The sequence below is a fragment of the Engystomops pustulosus genome, chromosome 2 (genome assembly GCF_040894005.1).
Source record: "Engystomops pustulosus chromosome 2, aEngPut4.maternal, whole genome shotgun sequence".
NCBI lineage: Eukaryota > Metazoa > Chordata > Amphibia > Anura > Leptodactylidae > Engystomops > Engystomops pustulosus.
This window is the reverse complement of record NC_092412.1, coordinates 203,390,751-203,415,314: the sequence shown is the minus strand read 5'-3', so window position 1 is coordinate 203,415,314 and position 24,564 is coordinate 203,390,751. Positions and strand designations below refer to the sequence as shown.

The 24,564-nt window shown below is 38.8% G+C and overlaps 1 protein-coding gene across 4 annotated transcripts in view; it reads right to left on the bottom strand.

Moving 5' to 3' along the window:
* The window catches only part of PUDP (pseudouridine 5'-phosphatase), a 232,092-nt gene that overhangs the window by 35,666 nt on the left and 171,862 nt on the right, over nucleotides 1-24,564 (bottom strand). For 2 of the 4 annotated variants that reach the window (XM_072137857.1, XM_072137854.1), the window contains exon 4: nucleotides 8,098-8,157. The exons of the other annotated variants lie outside the window; for them this stretch is intronic. In XM_072137857.1, the coding sequence (XP_071993958.1) occupies nucleotides 8,098-8,157 (60 nt within the window). The remainder of the gene's footprint in view (nucleotides 1-8,097; nucleotides 8,158-24,564) is intronic. 4 annotated transcript variants of the gene reach the window in all.

The following is a 24,564-nucleotide window of genomic DNA, read 5'->3' as shown; positions in this document are numbered from 1 at the left end:
GCCCGGCTCGGCGGGCTTCGTCAGGGGATGTTTTATATGTAAACAAATGGAGATTTCACATGAAAGAGGGACATTTCATACCCTACCTAAAGGGACTAGTAGTTTAAGTTTAATAGGGTAAAACCTAGTGACAGGTTCACTTTTATACAACATTTTAAGAGTATGGTGCAGCTATGGATCAACCCCAAGCTGCACGTAGCATAATTCACCACTACTTATATATACAAAAAAAAAAATGAAATCACAGGAAAACACTGCAAATTACATAAATAATTTTCTTATCGTGGTTCTTTACTTGACATTATGGAATATTGAAGGTCTTGATAAAAATAATAATAATAATTGCATTGCTTAATGTTCTTTGAAGTGTCCATACAGACATTGATACAAGTATGAACATGGAAATTAACATAGCAAAGGTCACAGCATTGGTATCTGTGATCGCCCGAGAGGAAATTATAACAAGTGACAAAACCTTTAGTGTCTATATACACATCAACACGTTAAAATAATCCGAGACCCATGGAGATTTTCCTGTACAATGCCCATAACTGTGCATGACAGATATGCAGCTTGTCATACTTTCTCATAAATAAAAGCAGCTTTGGTCATTTGGTATTTTCCTTCACAACTCAACAATTTATGTTGTTTCTATGTGAACAAAGACAACAGGAAGGAAGTAGGAGGAAATTCTTAGGAGAAAACCAAATGTTTGTTAGAGGGACAGCTTTTCTTTTTCACATTTTGGATCGAGTACCGGACGTCTGTGCCCAATATATGAACGACTAAGTGGATGAGTAATGTTATGGTGTGAGCAATCTGCCATCAGAACTTGGACAGTAGCAGTATTCATGACTCATTTTTACACTGCTGGGACTTGGACTGGCTACAAACAATCTGGTGGGTGTTGAAACAGATGAAAATACAAGAGATTTTTTGCAGGTTTTATTTCACCAAGTCGACTCTAAAATACAAGAACATCCAAAAATAAATATTTTAACTATTCTCAAATGCACTTTATTGGAATAAATGAATTGAACCAACCCTTCACTCTGGATATTCTGGATTTTGTCCACATTCGTTTTCAAAATACTTATAACAGTGAGACACCTTTCCTGACACATCTTTTTACGTTAATCATTGTAATACAAAGATTCTGACTCTATAATAATTTCTCCGTCCTCACTTTCAGAACATTGTCAATAAATAGACAATTGGAGATGAACACTAAGGGGAGTGACCATAGGGTGTTTATGACTACACCCAGTTGTGAATTTTATTTAGCAGAATCACAATAAATAGATTTAAAAAATGCTTAAAAATTTAATGTACTAAGTACTAATACATGATGGAGAACAGACCGGTCCCCTTATCATTCACATTATACATGTAGACCTAGTAGTAGCCAACACATACCTGTCCCTGCAACATATTCTTTTTGCCTTATAAGTAGCAGATTTCCAACCATTTTTGTTGTCGAAGCATCCTAGAAATCCACCAAAAAAGTATCTATTTGTATGTGAATGTCCAATCAAGTAAAAGTATACAGACAAATTCTGTAACATGTTCTGGAATAAAGCGATCCTAAACGGTGCCCATGATGCAGATGTCTACTGAACCCTTTTAGGGAAGAATGTGAATAGTAATAATATCTGAACTGAACTCAGAACATGTTTGTACTGTATAAACAACAGGAAATTAGTGAAGTAATTACAGCATATGTTACTGTTTGCTGTACCAATACAATGTGGTATAAGCCAGTATATGGTTTAATCGGTGAAAATATTTGGCTATATTAAATGGAGTTATATCTAGACACTATGCAGACAAAGCAGTGGTCGGGAGCAGGGGCGTAACTACAGGGGTAGAATCCATAGAAACTGCTTTGGAGCTGTTAGTGTCTAGGGGCCAATGGCATCCAAACTGAAACACAACAGAATGGAGGATTTGCATCACTACATACAGGAACATATTATGCTACACAATGTGCAAGTATATAAATATGCAAAACTTCCACAGTACACAACTGATCCAGGCACTCAGATAAGCAATGCCGGGGGAATAAGTGTATAAATGTGTGTAAGAGTGTATTAATATGTGAGTATACAAATTACAAATATGAATTTTTTCTGAGGGCCTCATTCAGAATTCTGCCCTTCCTCTCCCAGTTACACCCCTGGTCCAGGACCCATCCTGGTGTCTGAATGCTGCAGCCACAAGCTGAATGCTGGAGTGCAGTCACCTTTGATGCAGATATGAGGTGTTGTTTTTGTCCTCCCTCTTCCATGTATATTGCTTGTATGTGAGTAAGCTTTAATAATGCTTTTTAATATGCTTTAATGCTTTTTAACGTCACTTGAAGGAAGAAAATACAAAGAGGTGAGTGCCATTCTCTTTTTCTAATATTATAAGGCTTGAAGAGTAAGTGTTTGTGTGTGAGCTCGTCTTGTAATGGAGAGGGGCAGAGATCACACTGCATCCTGCAGACAGGAGAAGTTATTCAGAAGAAGAGTCTGCCCGCCCAACCATAGAAGATAGAAGATTTATGGTCGGATCCTGGAGCAACCAAAATTGTGTACACCAGGACTAATAGAAACAACTTGGAATTATATCTGTGAAATACAGTATTTTTGTTAATAACAATGAATTAGAGAATGTGTTATTTTGTTATCCTGAGTACATTTATGAATTTTGTCTTTGTGGAAATAGCCCCTTAAGGGTTGAAATTTGGTTGAAGCTGTTTTGGTTTACATTAACGCTCTACAACATGTATTATACCCATCAATATTCTTTTTGATAGTTTCTCTCTAGATGTTTAGCAGCCAAACAAAGCTCACAATTATATTGGGTTAGTAAATAATGCATATTATACACCACTCTATGAGTGTACACAGTATTATAGCTGTCAAAAAGCAAGAAAAACAAAGAAATGAACTGAAATGATCTAAACAAGTTAGCTAATTCTAATAGAGAAATATAATGCAAAGTTACTTTGTGGTTTCAAGCAGTTATGAACCTGCTGAAAATGATAAATTAGAGCTTTCATTCCACATAGAAAATACTATACCTATCAACATGTTAAAGTATGCTAAAAAGATGAATAAAAACAAGAATATATGCAATTTAATGATATTACTATACTACTACTATTGGCTCTACAGTTACTGATGCATGTGTAATATGCACTACATGAGTGAGACTTTATTTTGCACTTCTCTATATACATTAGACCATTTGATTACTAATGTTACATTTAACCCTTTGTGACTAAACATTTTAAAGCTTCAGGACCAAGCCAGATTTTTAAAATCTTCCATGTGTTACTATAAGTGGTTATAACTTAAACATATTTAGGAGATTTTGAGATGAACGATTTAGTTGAACGATTTGGATGATATTTTTGCGTCAAGCTATGAAAAAAAAGGCATTTGGCAAAAAACCAAGGTGCCGCGGCATCTATAGGGTTAAACAGCCAGGATAGTCCTGCAGAGCGGCGCACATGCAAGTCTGTGCTGCGCTGCTCCGCCTCTAAATTACTTTGACGTCTTAAAGGCGCCAAGGTAATTGATTTTATTTTGGTATTACGGCCTTTACCAGCATCTGGCAAGTCCATACTACTGGCGATTCGCCGCTCCCAACAAGGGTCCGCAATCTGCCGCCTGAGGTGGGGACTTCACCCCGCCTCATGGCAATTGCGGCCCTGAAGCTGTTATTGTGGGATCCCTGCTGTCACATTCAACCGGGCTCAGAAGCTGCGACGTAACTGTATGTCACGGCAACTACCCACACCTTATGACATTCAGTTATGTCAAGGAGTTAAATGGTCACTAAAAAGGAATTTGCATAAATCAATAAACCTACCATCAAAATCAAACATGATAAACCCAGGCACTGTGACTGTCATAATCTTCTTATATTTTTTTAAACTAATTAGCATAATTTTAAAATTTGATTTGAAAAGGAAGGAGACCATGGATAACAAATATAAGAGGATTACTACGGTCACACTCCCTAGATCTATGAGTAAGTGCCCTTGGTTTATCATGCTGGATTTTAATGGTAGATAACCCTTAAAATAAATCTTATTATTCTTATTCTTTCTCCACTTAACAGCCTGTTGAACTGAATTTCACTCTGAAATATCAACTTGATTCCATCTTGCTAGCAAGATGCATAATGGCTCACAGAGAAGTCCATGGAAAGGGGAATAGAAAATAAGTACTTAAAGCATAACATCTATTCTCGAAACATCAGAGTCAAATACAGTTGCAGAATGCAAATCACATAATGCCCAGAAAGTCTAATTCCTCTTATAGCCCACACACTAGGCTATTGATTTATGGAAAACTTGTTTAACGTTTTGGCACATTTAAAAAGACTTGTTGGCTTCCAGTGTTTAGAAATATGTTCTGTAACCCCCAAGACTAACAATTAAAGGTACATGTGCATTCAGAATATAGAAGAAACAAAAACTGTATTTACCATATCTCTCATTTCCTGTTGTGTTGGTCCATCAACCAAAGTACTGGATCCGTAATTAGGAATAAGTGAGCCCACAACCAGACATTTGGGTCTGTGCCAAACATTGCTTCAGACACAAGTGTTCAGACTCACCCCTGTCGGTAACACCCATAAACTCTGCAGACCCAAATCTGAACGGGTCCACTAATCACTGTCCATAATGTCCTTATTTTTATAATAGTATTATTCATTTGGCACTTTTATTCAGCGACTATACCTGGTAGATATGACAACTGTTCAATCATTTTCATGAAAAGCAGAATGAATACCTCATAGAAGATTAGACTATTTATACATTGCTGGTCACTTCTGGCTTCCTCTGAGAAGGTAACCACACTGAGTACAAATGTTCTGTTAATCTTTTATGCCTTGGTTCATTTTATCTTTGAAAAACTTTTAGTTTTCATTTTTTCAGACCCCATAGGGTACTTTAACCCTAGGTTGTCTGACTGATCCTACCATATACTACAGTATGGAAGTATATGGGCATTTTCCACATCATCTATTACAATGTGCAAATTACACAGCTAAAAACTCTCTATTCAGGGCAAATGAAAGAGTTAGGTTGTGTGCTACAGCTGATTACATGCTGCTAATCATTTTGGTACACTGCAGTACTAGTAACACCATCTTTTTTATTGCTATAAAAAAGTGGTAAGAAGCTTCCATCAGCTACACCTTTCCCAAATCTGTAGAAAATTTATAAAATTGTACTGTATATTCATGATGTTATTGAATAAGAGTGAAAGCCTTTAAAACAAAGCCCATCAGAAAATGGTACATACAAGGTTTTTTTTGCCAAATTCTTTGCTTTTGCTTTCTTATGTCCCAGCACATTGCTTGGAATATCAAATGGTTCCACTAGGAAGTTTAATTTCTCCAACAGAAAACAAGCCCTCACATGTGTTTGTTCTGTAAACTAAAATAAATGGCATTTGGAAGGCAGAGAGTAAAATGTAAAGGTGTAAGGAGTTAAGTGGCTTAATGGTTTATTTACATGTAGCACATTTGTTACATAAACTGTGGTTGCAGAGAACCCTTTTACATGCATTTAACATTTTCCGAAATGCTGCATCAGATATAAATACTGTAGGTTATACTGTTGATCTACCACTTCATTGTGATGGACACTTTCATTGGCTTTCCATAAAGTTATCATGTGTACACTAAAAAAATCAAGAAAAATTGCAAGCCACATGGGAGACAGAAAAATATCCCCAAAAAAATTAAAGAGCAATAGAATATGCACATGAAAAAAAAAAAGAAAAAATGGCTCAGCACTTGTACTTAACAAGGAAACAAAGGAACGGCTTTTGAAACAACAAGAAAATATGTTTTGATTGCATAAAAATTGTGAGAAAATCATAATATAGAAAAAATGGGCAGGTCTGAATGGATAAATCACTATGTGTTGTACTAGGTTTCCTGAAAAGGCAAGCTTGTACATGTTAACCTTTAACCTTGATTGCAAAACTAGTCCTGAGCCCATGATATGTTTTTTATTGTTTATTACACATATGCCAGCATTAATCTTTGTCTCAGGAGCAATAAAACAATAGCAATAGACACCATGCCATGTGTTGTGGCGTTTACAAATGAAGATTACCTGGCACTCTCTAAATGTCATAGTAAAGATGTAATAGAATTCTGTTTGTAATGCCTTCAGACTGCTGCGGCTGCAAACACATTATGAGAAGACCTGAAGGCTTTGGAAAGTATACAATCTCTTCCATATAGTTCATCTTACTACAGGCCATGGCTTACGATTGCAGAAGATGCCAAGACCAGATCTGAGCAGAATAAATTATTACTAAGCTCAACTTGTGGAGGATATAGTTGTAACAAAAATACATCCTATGTTTCAGAAATTCAGGAGAATTATTAATACAAGGTTGTGAGTTAAAAAAGAAAAAATATTAATAAGTAACATATTCCTATGATTTAAAGAGGGGCTGCCAGGTCCATTTTGGACCCTAAACCAACAATAGGTCCTTATTGACCTCTGGTTTAGATTCTCTCCGTGGGTGCAATGTATATATATATAAAAAAAAAAAAAAAAAAACATTTATACTCTCCTTTACCCTCCTACCTCCTTTCATGGGATAAATCTCCATCTTAATTGTACATGTACCATGCCTACAACACATCCACAGTGAAGCCAGGGTGTACTACAACATCAATTGTGTGGTGTCATTAGTTATGTTATGTTGTCAGAATTTTTCTTTTACAAGTGAATGCTTTAATAGCAAAGAAAACGTCATCAAAAGTCGCAAAAAATGACATCACCCACAGCTCCGTAAACCGAAGTATGAAAAAGTTATTGGTGGCAAAATAAAACCTATGCAAATTTGGTATCCCCATAATCCTACCGACCCAAAGAATAAAGTAGATATTTAATTTGCAGTGTACAGTGAAATCTGTAAAATTCAACCCCAAAAGAAAACGGTGCAAGTGCGGTTTTTCACCCTTATTATGACAATGAGGCTCTGTTGCTACAGTGGCTGTTCCTGTACTCTCCTCTTAACCCTAATTATGCACTGCTTCAGAAAATGCTGTAATCACTGTAGTTGAAGCACCATCCTCCAGCTCCTGTGTATAAGTCATCCAGCAGGTTGATTAGTCATGTCTTGACAGATCAGGAAGCTCTGTGTAAAGTGTAAGGTCCAGAATTTTATAATAGTTTTTTTAGCAAAACCACTCGAATCAGGGATTAAACAAGATATGTTTCTGCATCAGTGTTGCTACAGCATTCTCATGGTATGTTTGGTTTACAATACACAAAAACAAATGGTAGATATACTTGGTATATCCTTGTTAAATGGTAGATATCCTTGGTAGTTCAGTATGGTAAAAGCTGGTGACAGAGTCCCTTTAAGCCTTGCATCTGCAACCATCCAAAATACAAACCTTTTTTGGGCACATTTCATGTGTGTTAGCATATAAGTGGAGGTTGGATCACAACCAATATGAGATTGATCATCAATCCTAAATATGACAATACTAAACATGTGATGACTTGTTCTATAGAGTGGCCTTTGTCAAAATGCATTCAAAGTAATATAGTCCTTTTTTATTAAGTTCTGTACATTGAAATTGTCCTTGTCTATGTGTTTCTGCACTGTAACCTACAATACCATAAACAATCTGCTTCTCAGAATGAATATAAAGAATCCCCATTTCCCATTAATATCACTGGAGCGTTGAGTAATGATTCATCTGAAATTTACTTAATCATCACTGAACTACACCTTACTTTTATCACATGTTGCAATCTAAAATTACCAGTAATAACATTTAAAGTCTTAACATTGAATATGGTAACCACACTGATGGTATAATAACCATTGATCATAGCATTATAATGCATGGCTAGATAAAACAGACTTTTCATCCCTCCTTATAATGTGATGGAGACAGCTTTGTAATATCTATGCCAATTTTTCTAAGCAGTAAGCTGTCTAAAGTAAAACTGTGTTTCAGGATGATTAACTCAACCAGCCAATATCAAGATTCAAGACTGTTGTTTCCTTCAAGACTGCAAAAGAAACCATGATTGAAAAATTAGCATGAACTAACCTTATAGAACCACCGTGATGTTGTCAAGGATATGTCCACCCTCACAGCAGAGGGCTTCAGCTACTGAGAAGAGAGAAGAGATGCAAACACAACACATCCTCGAACTTGGCAACAAGGTAATATATGCAAGTCTAACTGTGGATGAACTGACAAGTTCAAGAAAAATTGCCGGCCTGAAGGATGGAGCGTGCAATCTAAAATCTATCAGGGAACAAAGCTCTGATGAGAAAATTTATACACAAATACTGTGTATTTTTTATTCTTTTTATTATATTTGTTTTTCTTCTTCAATGAGTCTATAAATCACAACCTGGCGTTCACTTTGGCATACATACTGCTGTGTACGGAGATCTTCTAATAAAGGGAAAGAAATAAGCTCAAAGAAACAGCCCAAAGGACTTTCCTTGTGAATTCTGTAAGAAGGTATGAGACGATAGATGGACTGTAGTACTAGGCCAATGGCTCTGGAATTCCAGGGAGGATTGTCGACTCTTTTTGATAATGCCTAAAATACTGTAGTTTATGTGGCCTGAAAAGTGAAGAGGACCCCATTTTCAATTTGTGGGAGACTGCAATCTCCTATTAATTTTAATAGACATACATTGGAGGGGATGTACTAAGACTGGCATTTGAAACCAGTCTTAGTACACCTCCGGTTCTCTCCTGCTTACTGCCAGGATTGATTTGTCTAGAACAAGTCACAGGTACTAAGCACAAGGCTGTACATAGTACATATCATATATATATATATATATATATATATACATACACACACACACTTTGTAGGCCATGTGGGTCATATCTTCATAAGATGCCCCTGACAGTTCATGAATACTTTGTATCTAATCAGACAGTGGCATCTGCATCTTTAAGATGCAGGTACAATTGACTCTAAGAGCAATGGGGTATGGAGTCTTGCTCTGCATTTGCCGTGCTCTGAAATAGTCAACACAATTATATGTTATTGATATTTAAAGTGATGTAAAACCCAAAGGCCTACATTTATTAAAGCGTTTGCACCAGTTTTCTCTCTGACTTTTCATTGAAATGAATGTGAAAACTGATGGCACATGTATTTATAAAGTGTCTGCCCCAGTTTTGTTTTGCGGCTGCACTGTGTCCAACAAGACAGAAAAAAATGTTCACTTAAAGGGGCGTGTTAGTGCCGGAGATGGCGTCACATTTTTTACTGATGTGCACCACAATTCTGTAGCATGAACTAAGTGCATCATAACAAAAAAAAATGGTGCACACTTCCTGAGCAGTGCAGGGGGTGCCAGATTAATGAAGACCATGCTTTGGACATGCATTTGTAGAGCAGACTGCCAAAGACGCCTGGCGTTATGGATTATAATCTGGGAAAAAAGACCACCAATCCATCTTGAAAAATGGTCAGGACACTTAACATAGACCACAACGTAGCTGTGCTAAATGCCTATGCCATTCCAACAGGTCTACTCCACAATTGCGGACATTGGGGAAATGGATATTTGGCACAACTATTGCTTAGCAGAAATTTTCTACAGGTGAAATGCACATATGATGCTCAGATCTTTTTCTTGGATTATTGATTTGTTATCTGGTGAAAATATAAAATAGATAAAAATGTTAAACATGCTGTGTATGAAGTATGATAAAATCATAGAATGCATTGTTGTGCATGATGTAAACTATATTTAGATGTAGCTGCTGTCTTTAGATGACTGTGCTATACACCTGTTTGTAATTTGCATAATTTGACATTTCAGTTTCTATATATACCTGTATAATCACAGATTCCTTGTATTTGCTGTATTATACTTTGAAAACTGTGGGTTTGCGCAATGGGAAATTTTTTAAGGGTTTTGCTATCTACCACTGAGCTTCCTATCCCTATTTATATTGTTTTGAGCTATGAATACATTGCATTTTCTATATAGGGATACTCTACTTTGCATGATGATTACACTTAATAACATGCTTTAAATGTCTTTCTCATTCACAGTAAACATTTATAAGACCTCATAAAGGATTAAGGCATGGATTAAGGGGTCCAATTTCACTATTTGCAGATGATACTAGGCTCAGTAAATCAAAACAGCACAGAGCAGGATAGCATACCATTACAGAAGAAAAATAGTGTTAGCTGGAGGACTGTATGGAGAAATAGCTAATGAAATTTAGGTAAATGTAAGGTAAGAAAAATACATGAATGGTAAACGTATGTGTCAGTGGCAGTATGAGATGGATGATGTAAAGGCAAATAAAATTATGGTATGCATCAAGAGAAGTATAGATGTACATGATGCTCAATGGCATAATTCTATTCCTTTACAAATCACTATACATGGAATATTTCGGAATATTTTGAAAAGCAGTGAATAAGAAACACATAACTAGAGCTGGTGCCTTGGAGATCTATCTGAATGCCACTCTGAACTATATTATATATGGTACAAACCTAATGGGACACATGGATCAAACCTTTTGGCTTGCCTTTTCCTTTATTTTTGGTGACTTTTCTTGGCACATGCTCATCTGCAACTTTTTTTGCGCCTAAGATTTTTTTTGCCTTAAAAGTTCACCATTATTTACTTTTCTGTAGAGTGAAAGTTGTGAAAGCTGCAACTGTTTTAAAAAGTTGCAAATGTTGGCAAAAATCTAAGACTGCCAACAGACAGAGAAATTAGCTTACAACTGATTGCAAATTTAGGAAACAACACATGTATCAGTAAGGAAAACCGGTAAGATCTGACCAGCAGAAAAGCCAAAAAAACAAAACAAAAAAACCCCAGACGGACGGATGAATGAATGGATGGACGGACAAAGCCAGACTTATTATACTTGTGCCCCAATGCAAAATTTTACTTTGCAAACATTTTTTTTAATTGTTCCATTGAATCCAAACTTTAAACGTCATCTACTTGCAAAAAAATTGAGTATTTTTGACTATTTAATGTGTGCCATTTGAAGCATGTGTACTGCCTGTGGTTTAAACTATGAAGAAAGCCACAATGCAGATGTGAATTATATTTATAAAAATAAATTATATGTTCAAATGCATGAAAAGCTGATTTAACACAGGCTTAAAAAGAAATTCCCTGGTTAGAAATTCTGTTATAACATCGGTCGGGGGTCTTTCTTTTTATCCAACTTTGTTGTATGTGCTACAATAATATTTATATATTAATAAAATAATCTAAAAAAAAGTTATGAAGTTTGTGATAATAGAGGTTATTTAATCGATCACAGCTTTTGATGTTTTAATGGAATACTTCATTCTGCTTCTCTTGTTGTAATTATAGTATAATTTTCTATTTTCACTAGTTATCAATGTGTCATTGCTTCTTCTACCACAACTTTCTCTGTGTAACTTTATCAGTGTTGCGACTTGTTCTGCTGTACATTTTATTTTATCTGTGGTTTGATTAATACATTAAGTATGGGACATTTTGCAAAATGATCAGGGAGGTGTGGAGTAAAAAAAAATGGGTGTAAATGGTTAATGGTCCCTACATTTCAGCCAAATGTCCCTAATGAAACTTACAGGTCCTAAAAGAGTATTAAGCAGGATATCATACGTTGGATATGCTAGTTATGGTTATGCTAGCCATAAGTTTTCCAGCTCGGTCCACCTATTATAGGCATATAGAGTTGATCTTGAGGTTATGTGTCAGAGATGGCTGGAGAAAGAGTATAATTTCAGATAAGGAAATGCAAGACCTCCACGGGAGACACCCGCAGTCATGATTGATTAAGGTTTCCTATGTCACCAACCCGTCAAGGCAGGTAAACTGCAATTTGCTTAGAACTGACATAGGCACATTAACTGGCAGGGTTTTGTGTGCAACTTTTGGATTCCAAAGATAATTCAGGTGCAACACTAGAAAACCTTGGTCTTGCAGAACTTTGCTGGGTGGGCGTAAAAGGTGCGACAAAAGTACAAATCCACCAAAAAAAGTCATACAAAAGAAGTGCAAAACAAGAGAAAAGATTGTGATAAATCCTCCTCCCCATATATTCAAGTATAATGTATTGTCTCAGTTTGCTTTCTAGGTGGAGGAAAAAGAACCAAAAAAATAATATCTGAACAGAGACAGCAAAAATGAGCAACACATGGTGTCCTTGACTTCATGTCTAGTTGTGTTTGCTATTTTCTCATAACATCATTATTGTGATTTATCGAGTCAAGATTTTATCATAATACAACACAGACAGCCAGCAAAAACTTATATCCAGCAATAAAAGGATTAGTCCATATAATTGTTCTGCTCTGATGACTTTTAAACAGTAAATCTAATAGTATTGCTCTTAAATATTACATCATGTCTTGATGAAGCTAGTCTTTCTCGTGGAACATTGCTTACTAGGGTCTGCTTCCTTATTCATAAGAGTTTCATTAAATATATCATTGTACATTATGAAATATTGATAATTATAAATTAAAAATGTCATATTTTTGAATATGTCCTATTATTTTAAGTCACTGTCCTTACATTTTAACATTAATATATTTCCTGACAAAAGTTGCAATCATTCAGCAAGTGGTAAAGTTTCAACATACAGTAATAATGAATGTGAATTCTTAAAGCCACAATCGGGTATTTATGCCGGCAACATTAAGGTCTAAGGAGACAAAAAGTGCACACCAGTGAATTCAGTGTGACTACAGCACAGCTTATGGGATTGCCAACTACTACTGGGTTTATAGAATAGCTTATTTGATGACCAATCATTAAAGCCTGTGCCTGTATGTTGTAGATACGGGGAAACTTCAGTCCCCAATTTTATCAGTGGTTCCAGCAGTTGGATTCCCTGTGATCAGACATTTATTCCCTGGCTTTCACAATCCTGACTTTGTTTCAAAATGTACAACTATCCCCTTATGCTACATTCCAGGGTTTATTGTAGAGGGAGGCTATGGTCTCTCACTACCAGGTAAACCTGACTGCTATTGTCAGGCATAGATTTGGGCTTCTTGTGCATGGATTGCAGGGGCTGCATCTAATGTATTAAAACCTTAGCATCTTTAAAGGGAACTTGACCTAAGAAACCCCTACTAGTACCCAATCAACACATTCACAATCATGTTTCTTACATGGTGGCATAATCCAGAGAATCAGAGAAAATTGGCTATATAAAATTGGTTGTATGAAATAAGGGGGGGGGGTGGAGTTTTCAACACTAAAGTCCAATTTTCCTCACCAAAGAACACCCACTCTTGTGTAGTTGACTTTATGTGCCTGGCTTCAGGAGAGCTAATTATTGTCCCGGATGCTAGGGCTTCAAATAAATTAGGGGGGGGGGATCATTCGGAGGTGATCTCCCATTTGTGTGACTCTAACCCCTTAGGGCACAGCCCTTTTTGTTTTGCTGTTTCCATTTTTCTCTCTGCACGTTCAAAAATCCCAAACTTTTTTTCCGTGTACAGAGCTGTGTGCAGACTTGTTTACTGCATTCCAATTAGTATTTCCTAGTGATGATATCTAATATTCCAGGCCATGTACTGGGAAGCTGGAAAAAAATTCCAAATGCAGTAAAGTTGCCAAAAAACACATGCATCATTTTCTTTTTAAGACCTATTAATATGGCTTTCATTAAGCATTTTGCCATATTCTAAAATCAATAACTTTCAAACAAAGGTGGATCGATCTGTGTAAGGTGTCATTTTTTGCAGGATGTGATGATGTTTATATTGATCACATTTTGGGAACTGCATATCCTTTTTATTAAAATTAATGTTTCTCAAAATGGCAAAAAAAAAAGTGGTGTCGGGACTTTTGGGATGTGGCAATAGCCAACATGTTTATGATTTTTGAACTTTTAGGTTTCTTTATGTAATTTTTAATTTTCTATTTATTTTTACTTTAACACTCGGTTGCCTGATTGATCCTACTATATACAGTTTTCCTACTGTGCAGCAGCATATGGCATTTTTGCACTAGATTTGTTACAATTTGCCACTGGCACTTCATAACAGATCTTAAAAAATGACAAGTTCTGGGTTCTTCAAAGACATGAGGCTGTTGTGATGATGGATCGTCACTACTCGATGAAGTCATGGGGAGCAACGATCAAAGCCAAGATGGTGGTGCCAAGTTGGCACCACCAGCTGTTACATTTTACAGGCCAACACCCGCAATCCATGATAGTAGTGGTAGGTGGTTGCTGCAAGTAAGAACCAATAATTTTAAGTATAAAAGTAAATTGAGAAATTGTATAAATAAGGAAATGGAAAATGTGTGTCCTGGTGATAGGTTCTCTTTAAGCTGATTGATAACATACTGGTACTGGTTTGTTTGGTCCATTTCTGATTACAGCTTCCCTTTAATGATTGGGTGCATTTTATTTCAGCACAAGCAACATCAAGACTATTGAAAAAAAAGTGCCCGACTTGATAAATCTGCCTGGAGTGCAATACAGAATGGTGAAACTGAAAGGGTTAAGGAAAATGTGCTTTTATCATGCCATTACATCTGGCATGTCCTTTGCAAAGTGATTCTCATTGCAGTAAACAGTAGGGAGGCAATGATAACTTAGGCTTAAAGTATACAACTTGATAAAGTAAATTAGTACTTTTCTCCTGCTGCAAGATATCACATTGCACTCAACCAATGACTGTTGTACTGTTGTAAGTATCCAATTGTATGTCCTTCATGACTAATAATCTTATTATACCGTATAAAGCATGATCCAATGCTCAGATAGATATCCTGTTAAAAGTTGATGTGCTTGATGTCCTTGTAATTTAGTTCAGGGATGTTCACAGTACTGCAGCAATCTTTGCCACATTTATTCTGCATCACACAGAAGCATAACCAGAGTGTCTATATCATTCTTTATATCCGGAACCGAAATGCTTGAATCATACATTAAACATTATTTTGATCGTAATTGTACATAATATTCACAAGATCTGCTATCACTGCAGTAAAGGAGTTTTCTAGATTCAGCAAATAAAGCTGGAAAGTTATGTCCACTTTTGCAACCTAATTTATTTATTGTTTCAACATATCTAAAATAGAAGCAACTTACAAATGTTGATATGTACTTCAAAATATTCTATTTTGTTGATGAAATATAACTTAATATACCTGAATCTCCCCTGTGAGGGCGATCGAGAGCTGGTTATTATGCAAATTTGTTATCCTTTGTTGAATTAACCCCTACATGTAAGGCACAGAGGTGCGGGGGCTGTTTGGATCAGACAGAGGTAGGGTTTGCTGCATATTGCAGCAAACACCCACTTCTAATACCTGCCATCTTTGTTCCAATCATCGCTCCCCGGGACATCATCATCAGACCCGGGGCTGCATGCCATCTGCAGTTTCGTTACAATGAGCCAGTGGCTCGTAGTAATGAATACTGTGTAAAAATGGCATATACTGCAATACAGTAGTATCAGTACAATCAGTATCAGTACAATCAGACCATCTATGGTTAAAGTACCCTAGATGGTCTTAAAAAATAGTAAAAAATGTTTTAAAAAAAATAATAGAAAATAACAAAAAATTCAAATCACCCCCCTTGCCCTAGAACTGATATAAAACATAATAAACAAAATGCCCAATCTATCACAAATGATCACAGACTTGGTGGAAGGGTCCTGTATTTATGGGTAGCCTGATATTTTTTTTTTAAACTTTCAGTTACCCAGCTGTAATTAAAAAGTTTATTTTATAAATATGTAAATTTTCTTTGAAAAGCTACTGGGGCAGCTGTGCCATGGAGCAGGAGCTATGGTTATTGCATGCCCCAGTAGCCTCTATAATAATCTTTATTTATAAAGTACCAACTAATTCCGTAGTGCTTTAGAGATTTTTGGGAACATATAAATAAAATATTACAGAGTTACAACAGTCATGTGAAACAATAGGAGGGGGGGCCCTGCCCAGAATTGGATAATAAAGAGTTAAAGTTGCATGCAGTTAGCGAATGGGATAGACCTACCTAAATAAATGAGTTCTAAGAGAATGTTGGGGTTTGGGTATTAGTCTGACAGACCCCGGGGTATGGCATTCCAGAGAATTGGTGCAGCTCTGGAGAAGTCCTGGAGATGTGCGTGAGAATTTCAAATTAAGGCTACATGCACACTTCCGTGTGCCTGCCGCACCTTAGCATGGCGGGCACATGGCAGCACGGGAAGAGGAGGAGGAGGTGAGCGCCGCTCACCCCCACCCCTCTCCATAGGGATGTATGGGCCAAGGCGCCATAATACGGGAAAAGATAGGACATGTGCTATCTTTTCCCGGGCTACGGAGCGGTACGGTGCCGTGAGCCCATTGAAGTGTATGGGGGATGTATATCAGCCGTATATATGTCGTCTGTATATACGTCCCCCATACATGTGTGTGTATGCAGCCTAAGGGAGAGAATAATCTAAGATCCCTAGCAGATTGAAGGGCATGGGTTGGACAATAGGCTGAGATGAGAGAGGAGAGATAAAGAGGTGCAGCATTATGAAGAGCTTTGTGGATGTGGGTTATTAACTTAAACTGAATTCGGAAGGAGACAGGCAACCAGTGCATTAACTGGCCCAGACTGGAGGCATCTGTGTAGCGTTTGGTCTGAAAGACGAGCCTGGCTACTGCATTGAGAATAGATTGTAAGGAGTGAGTTTAGTAAGTGGAAGACCGATTAGTAGGGAGTTATGGTATTTACAGTAGTCTAGAGAATCAAAATGTTGTAGAGCGACAATTAGTGTTATAGAGGTTTCAATTATAAGAAAAAGTCGGATTCTCAGAATATTTTTAAGGTGCATCCGGCAAGAGCGAGCAACAGATTGAATATACGGTGCAAAGGAGAGGTCAGAATCCAGCACAACTGCAAGACAGCGTATACCTCCTACCAACAGTTTTCAGCGCACAGCTCGATGTAGCTGCATGCTCTCGTCTGTGAAGTTGGAAGTCTGTGCATGCGCAAAAGGTCAGGCGCTCCAGGCGAGTGTGTGCAGCTACTGCTACGTGACCTCGTCTCAGAAGCCTGAGCTTATTAGCGAGACCTGTAATGGTAGGTTTCCTTTAGTAAATATTTTTGTTCTGAAAAGTAACTTGAAGAGAAGTTCCAGGTTTCCGCCTATGAGATGCAATAATTATATGCCAATAACATTTTCTATAGTTCTGTGTCAATGCAGATCTACTGTATACTGTATATTCACATGGTAATACACTACAATTACAAAAGTAGATGTTAAGCAAAATCAGTTAAGAACTCCAATTTCTGAGTGTATTTTGACATGCAAACAAAACCAATGAAAAGCTGCAAGTCACAACAAAACTTGCAGATGCACATGGATGAACTGATTTGTGATCACAAGTGTTTGTGATTTTATTCTATTGATTCATTTTTAGTTATGATTTATGGAGGTGATGACTTTTTTTTTTCTTTTTAACTTTTATGTGCTTTAAACTTTCTTTTTTAAACCAACTATTACCCTAAAGGAACTTGGAATTGTAATAATCTGATTAGTTGTGCACAATTCTACTGTATCATAGTTTCGGAAAATACCTTATTTGTCTTGAATATGAATTGGTGATCAGCAGGGAATGTATGTTTTGCTTCATAGATTTCATACAAATTTGGTAATGTTCAGGCACCAAAATGAATCAGAATCTTTTCTAAATTGCCTGTGATGAAAATGGCAGCTATCTTATAGTCAATCATCCCAGAGCTTAGGGAGAACGCACGTGAGAGGGAAAATAAAATCATTTGTAAAATAACATAATGAGATAAGAGGTTACTATGAAAATCTGTGTTATAAATGACTAGTGGGGTTGTATACAAATTGCAAGGACAATTGGAGCCACAAAGGTTCGGACTAGGATCTTTTGAAAAATTTGACTAAGCTTCTTCAAATTAAATCTGGATAATTGAATCTAGTGATCGGCATCTGTTCTTGAGTCTTCACCCATCGTCATCGATGAGCAGCGATCTGGTGACATGACAACTTTGGGTCATACAAAGACCCAAGGCTTTCTGAATTTAACCATTTTATTACAATGTGCAATTTGTTAACCCCTTCCCTTTGCAGCCCTTTTTTGTTTTTGCGTTTTCATTTTTCACTCCCCACCTTCAAAAATCTATAACTTTTTTATACAGAGCTGAGTGATGTCATGTTTTCTGCATAACAATTGCACTTCAAAATGGTAGTATTTAATATTCCATGCCGCGTACTGGGAAGCAGGAAAAAAATTCCAAATGCGGTGAAATTTGGTGAAACAGCACTAATAACTTTTTTATACTTTAGTGTATGAAGGTGTCATTTTTTGCGACTTTTGGTAACGTTTTTAATGCTATCATTTTTAGGACTGTATTACCTTTTAATCAATTTTATTGAATTTTTGATATTTTTTAAAAAAAATGCCATTTTCGACTTTGGGCGCTATTTTCCATTACGGGGTTAAACACAGCAAAAAATCGTTTTTATATTTTGATAGTTTGGGCATTTTCAGACGCGGTGAAGCCTAATGTGTTTATGATTTTTACTGTTTATATTTATATCAGTTCTAGGGAAATGGGGGTGATATGAATTTTTAGGTTTTTTTATTACAGTTTTTTTTTTTTTACTTTTTTTATTTTTACTATTTTACAGACTCCCTAGGGTACTTTAACCCTAGATTGTCTGATCGATCCTATCATATACTGCCATACTGAAGTATGGCAGTAAATGGGGATTTTCCTCCTTATTCATTACAATGTGCTGATCGCACATTGTAATGAAAGGGTTAACACGAAACAGCCTCAGGTCTTCGAAAGATCCCCGAAGCAACGATGCTCGACAAGATGTAAAAAAAAAGAGTTAAAAAAAATGATAGGTATCACCACATCCCAAAATATCTGATCTATCAAAATAAAAGACTAATAAAGATTATTTTCAGCATTTAACCCTGTAATGGAAAATAATGCCCGAAGTCGAAAATGACACTTCCCAAAAATTTCCAATTTGCGCCGAATTTCCCCGTGATTTTGGCGGACGTGATCAGAATTTTTGCACATCGGCGCCGACTTGCACGTGACAGAAATTAGGGGCGTGGCCATCGGACAACCCAACGGATTTGCACAACGCGCAAGATTTAACATTTAGCATTGTGTCACAAGACACGCACTTATAAGCACCGGGAAGAAAAATGTGAACTTCGGTGGACCTTGGTGCGGAAGCGACGGATGCAGGAAATCAGGCGCACAATCTTAGTGAAACATAGCAGACTCGAATCCTCGTCGGACAACGCACCACGGGATTGCGCCAGGACCGGGTAAGTAAATCTGTTTCAGTGTCTATAGAGCTGGCAGCACTGCCGCCTTCTGCATTCACTGCATATCCGTGCTTCAGGACAATGGAGTGAAGAAAGGAGAAGGCAGAAGTGGTAATACACCAGTTCTATCTTCTCCCTTCGGTCTCCAGCTGTGTCTGAGAAGAAACTGCAGCAACATCAAAAGATATTCATGCAGACATCTGTCATCAGTAGGCGGTCAAGATCGAGCTAAAGATAGATGACCCCAATGACTTAAGTTTGCTTATGAGAGGATCACCATAAGTAACAACAGAAACTTCTGGTAACTGTTTTCCTTCGAGACGTGTACTGTGTACTGGGACATGGTCAGATTTTCAACTTCAAAAGACTTTCATTCGAAGACATGCATTGAGCTGGAAACATAGATAGCATACATCAGAAGCTACACATGCTGTAAAGAAGCTGCATTTGCATTTACCACAGTAGCCATTCAATTATAAAATCAATCTATGAATTCTTTGTAATAATTGGCATTGTTGTATAATAACCAAGCTACAATACAAAGACAAACTGCTGCTTCTACGAGGAGCTTAGCGCACTTCAGCAGAGCTGCAACGCATTATTCAGAACTTTTGAAAAGCAATAGGATAAGAAAAGGGATTATGTTGTGCACACAATGTATTCTTTTCACTACAATAATACACTGGCTATTTCAGTGTAATTGACCGCTCGCAAACATTTAAAGTCCAATTTGTAGGAACAACTTCATTCACATATAAAAGCATCTTCATGTACATAGCATACTGTATACCTGAATGTCATAAAATCACAGTACAGTCATACACAGTCTTGGGTAAAAAGACCAAAATCTTAGTACATTGGGGAGTGTGCTATGTGCAGTTTGCCTGTGTGATGCTCAGATTCAGAATTTCTGGCGCACCCTGCACTGCTCCAACACAGTTCACCGCTTTTTTTAGGTGAACCTAAGGTGACACACTTCTGTCGAACTTTGCATGGTAAATGTTTTGCACGGTTCGACTGAACACTGGAACGTCTATGTACAGAAATGTGTATCAAATGATGCCTAGTGCAGCTGTGCCACAAAACGCTCCTGAGCGACACAAATGTGGTGCACACACTTCTTAAATACCTGAGCGAGCAGTTTACACTAAAAAGAGTATGCAGTCTGCCAGATAACTGGCGCAAAGCCCTCAGTAAAGGTGTCCCACCATTTTAATCACTATAACTGATTTTGACACTTTTCACTCTTTTCTGAAAAGGCAAACATTATTAGGACTGTTATTATTATTAAGGCTGCAGGACCACTCCCTTCACTCCATTTCTGAAAAATGTAAAAATGGGACTTCTAGAAGGGATGTTCCTGTTTAATTGTGATCTATTAAAACTCTGTAAACACTGTGATCTTTCTGCTAAGGTTGTGCTTACCTAAATCTGTCCAGCACCTTATTTTCAGGGTGTTTAGGGTGTGCAGTGTTCTCTACAAATATTGTTTTGCATTTTTTCTATTTGATTTAAATGTATATACATGAAGAAAAAGCCATCACCCTAAACATACCATTGCTTCAGCAGGGGCATGGAAGCTGGACAGAGATAATTACAGGGCTATTCTGAAAAAAAACCCTTTTATAAGACATGAGACTAAGGTATGGGTTCAACTTCCAGCAAGGAAATAATTTAAAGTCAAAGCTACAATGGAATGGATTTGAAATGGATGTGTTATAGAGGTTAGTCTAGACTTAAAGAAAATCTACAATCAAAATCAAGATAAACCTGGGACACTTACTCACAGATCCCGGAACCGTAACTGTGGTAATCTTCATATATTTGTTATCCATGGCCTCCTCCTTTCTAATATCAACTTTTGAAATGAAGCAAATAAGCCGTAAGGGCTCTAGGGCGTGTTGCCAGAGTTTCTTGTCCTGTAGCATTACAGGCTGTTACACTGTGCAGGAGCACTCTCCCCCCCCCACCACCACTGTGTGAGATTACACCAGGCAGAGGGAGGGAAAAGTGCCAAATGGAGCTGAGGAAGACAGTATAACAGCCTGTGAAACTACTGCATAAGAGAGCTGTGGTGACTCTCCAAGAGCCCTTCCGACTCATTATTATAATTCTAAACATCGATTTAAGATGAAAGGATTCCATGGATAACAAATATGAGAAGATCACCACAGACACAGTGCCTGAATCCACAAGTAAGTGCCACTGATCTATCATGCTTGATTTTGATGGTAGATTTTTTTAAAATCCCATTGAGAATCTGTGACTTCATTCAAAAATTGCCAAGTGTAAATATATGCATCCAACTGTACCTTGTACCTCTTTAGCTTATACTTCAATTCAGATTCATTATTCACAGTCAAAAAGTTTTCCACCTTAATTCCCTGCATTACCTCTATTAGATCTCTTCCCAAATCCCTGAAACTAAGCGGGCATTCTGCAGAGCTTCTGCCCCACTTATCACTAGCAATTTGCGATTATTTCCTCTTTCTGCCATCTCCACTCCAGGGGGTCATGGAGAGGCATAAAGAAGGGGAACGGGAATAGACAGTGGGCAGTTGGCGGGCATGGGGCATTTCTGTCCCCGCACCTGCACATGTATAACCAGGTAGGGCCTGGCGTAGAAATACATCCTGGAGCCTCTTGCGTTTTCTCCAGCCTCTTAATTAGAGATGAGCGAGCACTAAAATGCTCGAGTGCTCGTTATTCGAGACGAACTTTTCCAGATGCTCGAGTGCTCGTCTCGAATAACGAGCCCCATTGAAGTCAATGGGAGACTCGAGCATTTTTCAAAGGGACCAAGGTTCGGGAATAAAATGTGTTAATTAATTGAAAAAGAATGTCTTCTGATAAGTTAGCAGATGTATGCAAACATCTGCAATCTATTCTTCACTGTTCTGCGTGTATATTATCTCCCGACAAGTTAGCAGATGTGAAGAACAGTGAAGAATAGAATAAAAACAGTGAACACAGAATCATTTAAGTGAAAAACACAGTGAAGAATAGATTGCAGATGTTTGGCACATCTGCTTACTTGTCGGGAGATACGCTGTCCCGGGATCCGCTGCTCTTCTTCCACAGAAAGCCTCTCCGATGTCTCCGTGCCGCTCCCCGATGTCTCCGTGCCGCTCCCCGATGTCTCCGTGCCGCTCCCCGATGTCTCCGTGCCGATGCTGCCCATGTCTCCGTGCCGATGCTGCCCATGTCTCCGTGCTGCCGATGCTGCCCATGTCTCCGTGCTGCCGATGCTGCCCATGTCTCCGTGCTGCCGATGCTGCCCATGTCTCCGTGCTGCCGATGCTGCGAATGTCTCCGTGCTGCCGATGCTGCCCATGTCTCCGTGCTGCCGATGCTGCCCATGTCTCCGTGCTGCCGATGCTGCCCATGTCTCCCTGCTGCCGATGCTGCCCATGTCTCCGTGCTGCCGATGCTGCCCATGTCTCCGTGCTGCCGATGCTGCCCATGTCTCCGTGCTGCCGATGCCGCCCATGTCTCCCTGCTGCCGATGCTGCCCACGTCTCTGTGCTGCCGATGCTGCCCATGTCTCCGTGCTGCCGATGCTGCCCACGTCTCTGTGCTGCCGATGCTGCCCATGTCTCCCTGCTGCCGATGCTGCCCACGTCTCTGTGCTGCCGATGCTGCCCATGTCTCCGTGCTGCCGATGCTGCCCACGTCTCTGTGCTGCCGATGCTGCCCACGTCTCCGTGCTGCCGATGCTGCCCACGTCTCTGTGCTGCCGATGCTGCCCATGTCTCCGTGCTGCCGATGCTGCCCACGTCTCTGTGCTGCCGATGCTGCCCATGTCTCCGTGCTGCTGATGCTGCCCATGTCTCCGTGCTGCCGATGCTGCGAATGTCTCCGTGCTGCCGATGCTGCCCATGTCTCCGTGCTGCCGATGCTGCCCATGTCTCCGTGCTGCCGATGCTGCCCATGTCTCCCTGCTGCCGATGCTGCCCATGTCTCCATGCTGCCGATGCTGCCCATGTCTCCGTGCTGCCGATGCTGCCCATGTCTCCGTGCTGCCGATGCTGCCCATGTCTCCCTGCTGCCGATGCTGCCCATGTCTCCATGCTGCCGATGCTGCCCATGTCTCCGTGCTGCCGATGCTGCCCATGTCTCCGTGCCCCATGTCTCCGTGCCCCATGTCTCCGTGCTGCCGCTGCCCCATGTCTCTGTGCTGCTCCCCGGTGTCTCTGTCCTGTTCCCCGATGTCTCTGTCCTGTTCCCCGATGTCTCTGTCCTGCTCCCCGGTGTCTCTGTCCTGCTCACCGTGTTCTGCAATGTGTTCTTCACACATATATATTGTTCTTCACATACTATTTTGTTCGCACCGTTCCGCGCGCATCTCCCGACAAGTAAGCAGATGTGCCGCACATCTGTAATCTATTCTTCACTGTGTTTTTCACTGTGTTTTTCACTTAAATGATCCTGTGTTCACTGAGTTCACTGTTTTTATTCTATTCTTCACTGTTCTTCACTGTGTTTTTTTAATTAAATGCTCGATCTCGAGCAGGGGAAATACTCGTCCGAGCAACGAGCCGTTTCGAGTACCTTAATACTCGAACGAGCATCAAGCTCGGACGAGTATACTCGCTCATCTCTACTCTTAATGTATCCTGCTTCACTGTATGATCGGCAGGGATAATATATGCCAGTACATGAGTGCCTACAAATAACAAATAACCGCCTAAGACTTTATGCTTTATAGTCTCCAAAATCTAAACATTGTACCCCAGGATTAACTAGGATTGTATTATGCTGGCCAAGGAACTACAAAGCTGCACCATAAGCAGAGCGAGAAGAGAGAATGTAAAAAAAACAATAATTTTAAACCTATATTTTAAACCACTTATTCCCTGATTCAATGCATAAGGATTTAAGCAAATGGTCAAGAGAAAAATAAATTGCAGCAGGTTGAGGGCTAAATGGTCCAGTTGTATAGTGATACATGGCTGGAGAGAATAGGTAATATTTAGAGATGAGCGAGCACTAAAATGCTCGGGTGCTCGTTATCCGAGACGAACGTTTCCTGATGCTCGAATAACGAGCCCCATTGAAGTCAATGGGAGACCCGAGCATTTTTCAAAGGGACCATGGTTCAGGAATAAAATGTGTTATTTAATTGAAAAAGAATGTCTTCTGATAAGTTAGCAGATGTATGCAAACATCTGCAATCCATTCTTCACTGTTCCGTGTGTATATTATCTCCCGACAAGTTAACAGATGTGAAGAACAG